The sequence below is a fragment of the Geospiza fortis genome, unplaced genomic scaffold, assembly GCF_000277835.1.
Source record: "Geospiza fortis unplaced genomic scaffold, GeoFor_1.0 scaffold196, whole genome shotgun sequence".
Lineage (NCBI taxonomy): Eukaryota > Metazoa > Chordata > Aves > Passeriformes > Thraupidae > Geospiza > Geospiza fortis.
In genome coordinates, this window is record NW_005054487.1 from 1,163,915 (window position 1) to 1,173,987 (window position 10,073).

Genomic DNA, 10,073 nt, shown 5'->3' on the forward strand with positions numbered 1-10,073 from the left:
GGCTCCGGGGCGGAGCGAGCGCCCCGCGGCTGAGGGGCCGCTGCTCGGCACCGGGGCACGAACGGCGCCGAGGAGCGGCTCCGCAGCCCAGGCAGAGCCCCGCTCAGCCCGACATCGATGGGGGGATGGATAGATCGGGGTCTGCCCCATCACACAGCGCTGGTTCAGATCAACCCCTCAGCAAGCAGGGAACGCGGTCTTGGATTGCCCTTGCTGTCCTTCTATAGGTCACAGAGTGACCGCCAGCTCCTCCACAGTGGAGTCTGAGGTACTCAGATTCCATAAATCACCCCAAAAAGAGCAAGGAGCTTGCTGACCCTGCCCTGTGCCCACCTTTGAGTGCCCTGGGCTGCTTTTCCGTAGCCCGACCCAAGCTGGCACCGGGGCCAGCGCCGTGACTCGGGACTGCAGCAGGCGATGCCCACGGACAGCAGCTCAGACAGCAGTCTCATCCTCCTGACCGAGATGTTACAGCAGGCAGGAGGTGGAAAGGGAAAATACTTCTGCTGAAGAGCAAACCAATCCAACACCACCACCAACTTAGGATTTCCACTCCCGCATTTTAAGGCAAATTTTTCTGAGGAAGTGGGTTCATAATGAAAACCTTTCTGTTAAAACTAAGAACTATAACTACTATAAAGGCTTGTGCTTCCCTGCTAGGTTTCAGGAACTGATTATTTTTAGAAGTCCTTTCTAATAAACTAGAAAAAGCTTTTTACATTTTTGTCTTGCATCCCCCATCAGGACACAGTAAAACATTGTCCTGTTGCACACCAAGCCCTTCAGCTCCATTTCAGAGAAACACTCTGGCCCCTGGCAGCAGACACCAGTAATCACTGAAGCATTAGTTAGTGAGACATGAGAGTCTGACACAAGATGATGCTTTTTAAGAGCAGCTCACCACATGTGACTGTAACAGCTATTACTACTTTGTTATCATAATTAAATCAGTTTTTGCTCCTAAATAAAAGAACAGAGCTCAACACTTTAAATTGAACAAAATTTGGTTGGTATTTTTTTTCCCAACAGCAGCTGTAATGAAGTTTTGGTGATATCATTCCAAAGATAACTCCACAAGAGTCAAAATTAGATATCTGATCATGTTTTATATATATATATATATATATATACACACATGTGATTGCAGTTGCCTGAGTTGCAAATCTTGGTATTTCCACTGTAGACCAGCCATGAAGAAGAAATGCCACGGGAAAAGCCAAAGGCCCTTCATTTGCTCTAGCACTTTTCTAATTACAGCTGGTGACATCAGTAAGAGTTACAGACAGAGCAAAACCCTGCAGGGATGAAGATAACCAGCCACTGACAGTACATCCTGTGGCAACCAAAGCCAGACTGACTTCAAAATCCAGACTGACTTCACCACCCCAGGAGAGCCAATTCCTCACTCTGGTGCCATTTGAGCTTAAAACAGCACAGTAATTCAGCACACACATGGGTTAGTTGGCTGGCAAGCCTGAAGAAAAGCTGTGCAGTATCTAGCAGAACATGTTTTTTAGCTCTCTCCAGCACACAGCGAGTCAAAGATCAAATGTTATGTCATGCTCACATAATCCAAGGCAAATTAGGCGAAAAAAATAAAAAACCAGCAACATAAAATTCAGTGCTGGGGCAAAAGGTGGCAGAGAGATTTCATTTATGGTGTCTTCCATCTCAAATACTCAAATAGAGGGAGTACTTGGCTTTTGGGGAGGAAAAGGAATTATTTTGGTCCTATAGCAATTAACAATGAAAAAAAAAGCTAAACTATAAATAAAGGTCAAACTCAGTTACTGTTGGCATTGGTAATAATTGCATAAATCCCATCAATTTCCACAAAATAACTTTATTAGGTAGATACATGAATATAAAAGATTTACAAATATATTAGTGTTCTCACTGCTGGGGTATACAAAGGAATCAATATTTACACATAATTAGTAACTCTGTCTCCAAAATACTGCATAAAAATACTTGGATTACTACTATGAAACTGATCTAGCAGCCTCTTTCTCTCTTTGTCAGAGAGCTTTGAATCTTCATCAATAGCTTTCAATAGAGAGAAGAGCTCATCCTTTGTGGTCTTCTCTGTGTTGGAGCGATACTCTCTCTCATCCAGCTTTTGGCAAAAGGTATAACCTGAAAGGAAAGGAGAGAGGATTATCACCACACTCCACCCACCCTCGAGATTCCAGGGACCCACCCTCCTTTAGATCACACCAGCCATTGTTACAAACTTTTTTTGCATTTGTCATTTGGGGGCATGACAAGATTACAAAGCTCAGTGGGAAGGGTTACCTGATATCTTGCTGGGATCCTGGCCCTTCTGCAGGGCCAGCAGTTTATTGCTGACCATTTTGTGCAGCGCCCCTGGGATCTGGAACAGAAAGAGAGCACAAGGCAACAGCAGCTTTTCCATGAAAGCTCTCCGTGAACTTTCAGATAAACAAAACCTGGCCATTTTCTAGCTCCTACCTTCAACACATCTCTCTGGTTGTCCACAAGGAACAAGATCAGGAGGTCAGTTTTCCCTCTGGATAGGTTTTTGTTGTTGATAATAGCTTTAGAGAACGTCCTTTTCACAACCATCCTGTTGTCACTCTAAAGAACAAAGGGAAATAATGACCAGAAGAGGAGAGTTAGAGTCCCCCAATAGGAAGGGCACCACCTTTGTTCTTCTGAGACATGGCTTTTCCTGTAGTCACAAATTTAAACTACAAAGGTGTTTTCTGACCAGTACCTGGGCCATCTGGATTTCAGAAAGAGCAAAACAATTATCAAGAATGCAGATTTACCTCCTTCTGTAGCTTGATCTCAGAATTATGTGCTGCAACAGCCATGAAGTACAGCAGTCTCCTGAACTCCTCCCTGACTTGGCTGTCTAGGAGCTTCAAATAGAGCTGAACAGCTTCTAAAGACTGCTCCATCTTCCCATTCACTGGGGAGAGAGAAAGGGATCCATTGCCATATTCAGTTAAAGAAATGTTACCATAAAGCACACCCGAATTAGCCACCGAAGAGATGCCCTTCTCTCTAAACAGACCCTGCCAAACACAGCAATCCATTCTCCCAAAAACCTCTCCCAGGCTGAGGAGAGCTGCTTGCAGAGCCTCTGACAACATCCCACACACAGGCCTTCAGCCTGGCATTAAAGCTCCCTTGTAATTAAGTTCAATTACAGTTCAGCCATCTTAAAAGGGATGAGAAGTACTGAGAAAGAAAAATGGTTCTATTAAAAAAAAAAAAAGAACGACCTCTGCTTGTGGTAATAAAGACCTCAAAAAACTGAGGAATATGTCCTAGATACATGGGCTAGTTTGATGATTTGATGAGTTAATTGCAAACTACTTTGTAGAACTTGGCTAAGTTTTAATTTGCCTTACTATGCAGAATAGTCATTGTAGAGCTGTGAGTTGTTTAAATGAAGTAGGCTGTACTAATATCCTTTATCATGTAGAGAGGAAGAATGGGATATAAATGCAAAGTATTCCAGTTAACATGAAAAAAGGAGAATAATCAAGGCAGAGAATTTATAAAAAATAAGGAGATCTGGGATAAAATGTTGAGAACTAAAACATCAAAAGCTTTCTAAAATGCTGTCCAAACAAAATTTAAAAACAAGTAAAAATGAAAAAACTAAAAGTTGTCAATGGTGTACCAAGCATTTACAGATTTCAGTTTAGCTCTTACAGCCTAAATATTTACTATTAGGCTATATTTATATTTCATTTCCCATGGATATCTGACTTCCATGGATACCAGCTAGTACCAAATAATAACACTCTGGTTTCACAGCCATTCTACACAGACCTGAACAATGATTACAGAACTGCATACAGTAAGAACCAAAATGTCAAAGAACAGTCTTTATGACTAGACATTTAAAAAAACCCCAGCCATACATAAAACCCCCAAACAAAACTAAAACAAAACAAAAAAACACTTGTAGAAGTCAGCTTTTAGTCTCGGCTCCTGAGGTAAACACTCAGTTTCTCAGTACATATCTCACATAAGCATTGGAACACAGCTCTGTTTTACTTACCTAATAGCTCTGCAATTCCTAAATGAATTTCAGATGCATGGCTTAAGAGTGGCTCCTTTTTTTGGCTGTAGTACCTCCCAATGTTTTCAAACAGCAGCAGCTTCCAGGAATCTGCTTTGTCTGGCTGATCAGGCAGGTTCCTGCTAATATCCACCACCATATGATCAGGAAGATATTCCAAGCAATCAATTGCTGCAGAGAGCCACTCGTCTGTCCTGGAAGACAGAGGGGTTTGGGTTTGCACCTTTAATTGTGGGTGCCCTTCAGAGCTGGCTGCAGTGCTTTCCACAGAGAGCAGGCACACTGGTTCCTCCATCACACTGAAAACTGCGTGTGTGGGCACTAAAGCCCATCGGAAATTCACACACAACGCACTTCCCCTGACACACTCAGGCAGATCACAGTCATAAGCCTCTTTGTTATGTATTTAATCAAGATGAAAAATTAGTAACCCACAAGTAAACAGGCCCAAGCAGTAAAACCCAAAGTCAGTCATGTCCTCTACTATTAGATAAGGACACAATTATTGCTGGATAAACAGAAACATGAACCTTGATCTGATTCAGACTGGTACAAGTTTTTCTGAGAATGTTTTCAACTCCATGCACAGTTTCAAGCTCAACATTCTTAGCTCTTTGAATACAGTAGGAGAAACTAAACTAGTTCCTCACAAGCAATGTCTCCAGGAAAAACTTTCATGATGATTACAAACCCTCTATTCTTCCCTCAACGCAACAAAGAATTTCCCCTCTGAATACCACCAGCTACTGTCATTGCATTCAAAAACCATCCCAGTGTTCAGCAGACATTCTCACCAAGCAATTGATATTTACCACTTATTCCAGTCAAGTCCAACAGGGAAAAAGCACCTGCTCACATCCTTTCTGCTGAGACTGAGACTGCTGCATTTGCTACATCCCCCCAAAGACCAACTGTGCTTTACACTGCCCTGAAAGCAGAAAGATTTCCAGAGCTGCAGAGGACAGGAATGATTTCTTACTGAGAGTCACTGAAAGCCTTGAGGATCTCTCTGTCCAGGTAGTTGCTGGTGATGACATATCCAGGTGCCTTCCTGGGCTCTGGCAGCTGAGGTCTGATCTCCTGGTGCTCCAGCAGAGACTCCAGCAGAGGGAGATCCACCAGCTGCAGCAGGCGAGCAATTGTTTGTTCTTGCCACACTTCATTAATAACTGGGAAAGGTGGATACACAAAGCACAGGGAGACTCAGCATGTGCAAAAACTCATCCCAAGGAAGATAACTCCCCTTCCTCCCATCGGGCCTAACCTTACAGATTGATTTTAGCGAAGTAGAGACTTGCAGTAGCAAAGCATGTGGCTCTTATCAGCTTGAAGTGCCTTTTATCACCACAAAAAGGCAAGAATTACCCATTTGTTTAGTTAGCTACAAGTGTGGGAGAACTGCTTTTCGAATAAATCTGAAGTGCCTTACACTCTTTGTGCTCTAATTTGCAAACAATCTTTGTTCTAGATAAGGGATGAAAAAAAAGTACAACAGTGACACTCTCCTTATCACAGCTTCCTTGAGTATTTCCCTGTGATGAAACCACAGTTTCTAGGATGCATTAGCATTTTAACCAAAGGAAAAAACACATCAGATCATAGTTTGGTCTGAAAGACAAGCAGTGAATTGTCAAGAAGAGTTTCACACAATACTGAAGGAGTGCTGGATGTGCAGATACACAATTCACTTCCAGCTAACAGCAGACTATTTGCCCTGACTAAAACCAGCACAAGTAGTGCAGGTAAGTGGGTATTATGAATATTTCTAACTCAAATCAAGCCCTACACATTGGGTATTCTTCTCCACAAAAGTCAACGCTGATTTATTTCAGTCAAGAGATAATGCCTCTTGTCTGATGAAATAAAAAGGCAAAAGGCAAGCCTGCAACAAATATAATTTGCCTTTTCATGACATGGTGTTCAAACCAAAATACTGCGAGTGTCAGTTTGCCTCCCTCTCCAACCTGAGGGGCACAAGTCTTCCCAGTCCTGTAGATGTTCCTTCCCTCTCCCACAGACAAGGACTGGGACATTATCTGGCTTACCTCGACGGGACAAGCTGTCTGAGATGTTTACTTGAGGGCTGCTTGCAGGATTTAGACTTAGGTTTTCCCAAAGATCCTCCAAGCTTTCTGGTTTGAATGGGGTATTGTAGAGCAACGTGCTGTTCTCATATCTGAGATTAAAACCAGTTTATATAAATATATGTATAACCATATATATGGATAACCAAATATATAATGCAACATACAGATATGGGTAACTGTCCCAAGATCAAAAAGTTTCTCCTGTATAGATATTTACATAATTCCCCCTTGTCTCCCCTGCCTCGAAATTTCCTCTGTCCAAGTCATCCAGGAGAACGTATCATACCTGCAAAAATTATTTGCATGTAACAGAACCACTCCAGCCACAAAATTACTGTTCCTCCAAGCACAGCTGTGTGATTTCAATTCCCAACTCTTCTTTGTTTTAGGGCACTGCAATAGCTTTTTGATGTCCACTATCTTTGACATGGATATGCATGTATTGACAGAGCTGTTCCTTTGACTAAATGAAGAAATGTAACCCAATGGATCTGCGCCCTGCCCAGAAGGAAAACACCTTCATTCTACACTAATAAAACAGGAATAATCCTGTTTAATGACTGTTTGTTCAGTATATTCTAAGTCTTACTTTAACAGCTCTTGTGATGGAAGTATTTTTAAATACCACATATAATTAAAGTGATTTTAATTTCCCATGAATTCTCTTTTTAAATAAAGACTTGGGACAGTATGCTTTAGGACAGAACAAGAGCCAGTGGGAGAGAGGGGAGAAGCAGGGCAAAGGAAATATTTTTAATCTCTGTTCCTCTACTTTTTTCATCAGGGTTGATGCACTCAAGTTCACATTTGCTACTCACATGAATATGTCAGTCAAATAAGGAATTTTGGGTCAATATAATTTACAATTTCCAAGAGTGCACATTGCTAAAACTACTGCATTAAATTCATCCACGTAGTTTCTTGTAAGAATATGTCAGAGTAGGTGAAGAGATGAACATTTCACAAAAACTTTTGAAGGGAGGTTATGTGGCAAAGTGGCATCCACACATTCTGCTTTGTGTGGGGTTAGTTAGCATCAGGGATTTCTTTGCCCACTCCTAAAGGGACAGGGAAACAAAAAAACCTCACCATTGCACTTGCCTCTGGTTCTAGGATGGAGTGCAATAGCAGAACAGCAGAACAGCCTGCTACCCTGCCTGGAAACAAGTCATACATGCATAAAGAAACAGCTAAAAAGGGAGATAAGTTGGAAGTGTAGCAAAGCAAAGATGGTGAAAGGAGAAAACATTTTTTTCTTAGAAGGTGCATGGATTGGCACCTGGAAGCTCTGGTTTATGCCAGAGCTAGATGTGCAGTGACTAAGATTGCCCTGTTGCATTAGCCTGTCTGATGCACCTGAATTCCAGCTGGTTACATTGATTTAGATCAGTATGTAAATGCACTTAATTTCTACCCTCTCACCTCCCTCCCCCAAGGCGAGGTGACAACAGAGAGAGAAAACGAGCAGCCATGTAGGCTGCGTGGTTTACTCTCTTCAAATTGCTCTTTCCTACCTGTCTTCCACCCACATCTTCACAAACATCTATGCAGCATCTATTTTTACCCCTTAAACGTACAAGTTTGCTTTTCTCTCCCCCAGAACACATAATATTTTCCTCTCGAAAATCATTTCTCTTCACCTCCCCGTACTAACCTCTGCGAGGCACACTGCTGGTAATCCTTCTCAAGCTCAGGCTGGTTGGAGGCGTTTGTGAACCTGTAGAGGCTGCAGCTGCTGTCCTCAAACACGGAGCGCTTGTCTTTGCCAAAGACCCTGGTGGAGACGGCCTCGAACACTTTGCAGTCCATCAGCGCTTGGCACACGCGCACCACCTTAGCCCGGGAGATATCCACGTCCCCAAAATACTTGTTCTGCAGGAGGTGGGCGAAGACAACATCCACTGCGTCCGAGCCAATGAAGCAGTCGTGGTAACTCTTGAGGTTCTGGCGGCGCTTCTTCACTTCCACCTGAGTTTGGAGGGCGCTGATAATGCTGCTCCAGACGAAGGTGGCTCCGAACGGCTTCTGCGCCAGGCTGAAGCCTGAGGGCACACACACAGAGCCTGAATTCATGCTGCAGCCACAGAGAACAGCCCCCTTCCTGGCTTCCAGCTTTCGTCAACCTCGTAAGGGTTTAAAAACCGTTCAGACTTCCACTTTGGCTCGGGTTGCTCAGGCATTAACACTGTGTTACTTCCTCAGCAATCTGCCTGCTCTGCGCCACTGTCTCCCTCCCTCCCTCTCTCTCTTTGGTGGTTGCCCTCGCTACACCAGCGTAAAGCTTTGCAACCAGGAGTTCCTGTTTTTTCAGCCTTTGTCCTTTTGTGTGTCCCTTGGTCACCTAATGGTCACCCTTGCAGAACCACAAACCAGCTGCGTGCGCTCCTAACACACCCCGGCTCCTCCACAGCACCACCAGAGCCACACGGCTGGGCAGGGAACAGGGGATGAAGGGAGTCCCCAGGGCCCTGCTGGCTCCAGGACTGTGCACACACACACAAGCTACCTAACATAGTGCTTAGCACACCACTAACAAGTCCATGGATTCTCTGGAGATGGCACTGACACCGCACTGATGCCACCAGAGCGCTCTTTGCCACCCAACGCCACTTCCGTGAGCCAGCCCGTCTTCCCTCCCCCAGTGAAACCACTGAACTATTACTCATTTACCAGTCTGAGTAGAACAAAATGCCAGCAGCCAACAGCTTGACCTGAGGCTACGCTCAGCCTCCACAAGGACGCAAAAACACACGAAGTTTGTTTTTAAGCAGGTAGCACCCAACAGGGGAGAGCTGCAGCCACCAGGGAGGCTAGAATTAGAACACGTTTTCCAGTAAATCAGATGAAAAACTTACTAAGAGTGAAAGCAGAGGAAGAAGAGAGAAATCAAAAGCTGAAGGACAAAATATGGAAGGAGAAGTTGGCAGCAATCCTACAGAAAGCCAGCTGGGATTGTGACAGACCTCAAACCAAATGAATTAACAGTGCAAGGCAGTGTTTGAAAAAAACAACAACATGGAACATATTACCACGAGCGTTTTCCACAGAGATGCAGGAGGTGGTTGTTTCTGCTCTGTTTAGTTTGAAGTGGCTTTAGCTAGAGAGGTGCATTCCAATTTGGGGCACCAAATCACCAATCAGTTTTCAGCTGATCCCCAGCTGCAGGAAAGCCCAAACTGGCAAATAAGCAAGGGGAAAAGGAAAGGTAGAGGGGCAGTGAAGACTGGGAAGAGGGAGAGAAAGCAAGGAACACACCACCATTTGAACACACCAACACTTCAGAAAGACAGCATCTTTTGTTTCTGAAAAGATTCAAGCCAGAAAAGAAAAAAAAAAAAAGAGACAAGAAAAGCAAAGCAGCTTTCTAACACACAGCATTGAACCAGCCAACGCAGAAATCTCCCAAAACCTCCAGTTTCCAAAGCTTTAAAAGTACAAGACGGACAAGGTACACAACTGCTGACACTTACACGCGATGACACCTTCAGGAAGGCTGAACAAACACAACGAACACGGAATTCCTTTCCTGCCCTACATTCCAATAGCCAGCTATGCTCTTTGGGAAGGAAGAACCCCAAACCCGACACCACCAAACACACAACCACGCTGGTTTCTGTCGCTAGAATAAACACGAGCACCTGCAACGCTTTAACTACCACTGACAGCCCTACCAGCGCTTCCTTACACACACTGAGCCTTCGGATCTTTTCTGAGGGAAGCGGTATGAAGCGTGCCATTAAGACAACAACTTTCCACAAAGTTAAAGTGGGGAAAGAAAAAGGGCAAAGGCAGGGAAAGAAAAAGGGCAAAGGTAGGGCAAGAAAAAGGGCAAAGGTAGGGCAAGAAAAAGGGCAAAGGTAGGGCAAGAAAAAGGGCAAAACCCAGCGAGCGCGGCCGATGTCGCCGCTTACGCTGCGCTACCGAGG

At 44.1% G+C, this 10,073-nt stretch overlaps 1 protein-coding gene across 1 annotated transcript; it reads right to left on the bottom strand.

The window, feature by feature from the left end:
• Positions 1-1,827: 1,827 nt before the first annotated feature.
• DEPDC7 (DEP domain containing 7) lies at positions 1,828-8,220 on the bottom strand. Its single transcript, XM_031063214.1, has 8 exons — positions 7,802-8,220; positions 6,106-6,236; positions 5,040-5,229; positions 4,040-4,254; positions 2,793-2,935; positions 2,473-2,598; positions 2,296-2,374; positions 1,828-2,136 (listed from the first exon to the last, which is right to left on the bottom strand). Exons 1-8 carry the CDS (start codon positions 8,218-8,220, stop codon positions 1,925-1,927), a joined length of 1,515 nt encoding a protein of 504 aa, XP_030919074.1. The 3' UTR covers positions 1,828-1,924.
• Between the last annotated feature and the right edge of the window lie 1,853 nt (positions 8,221-10,073).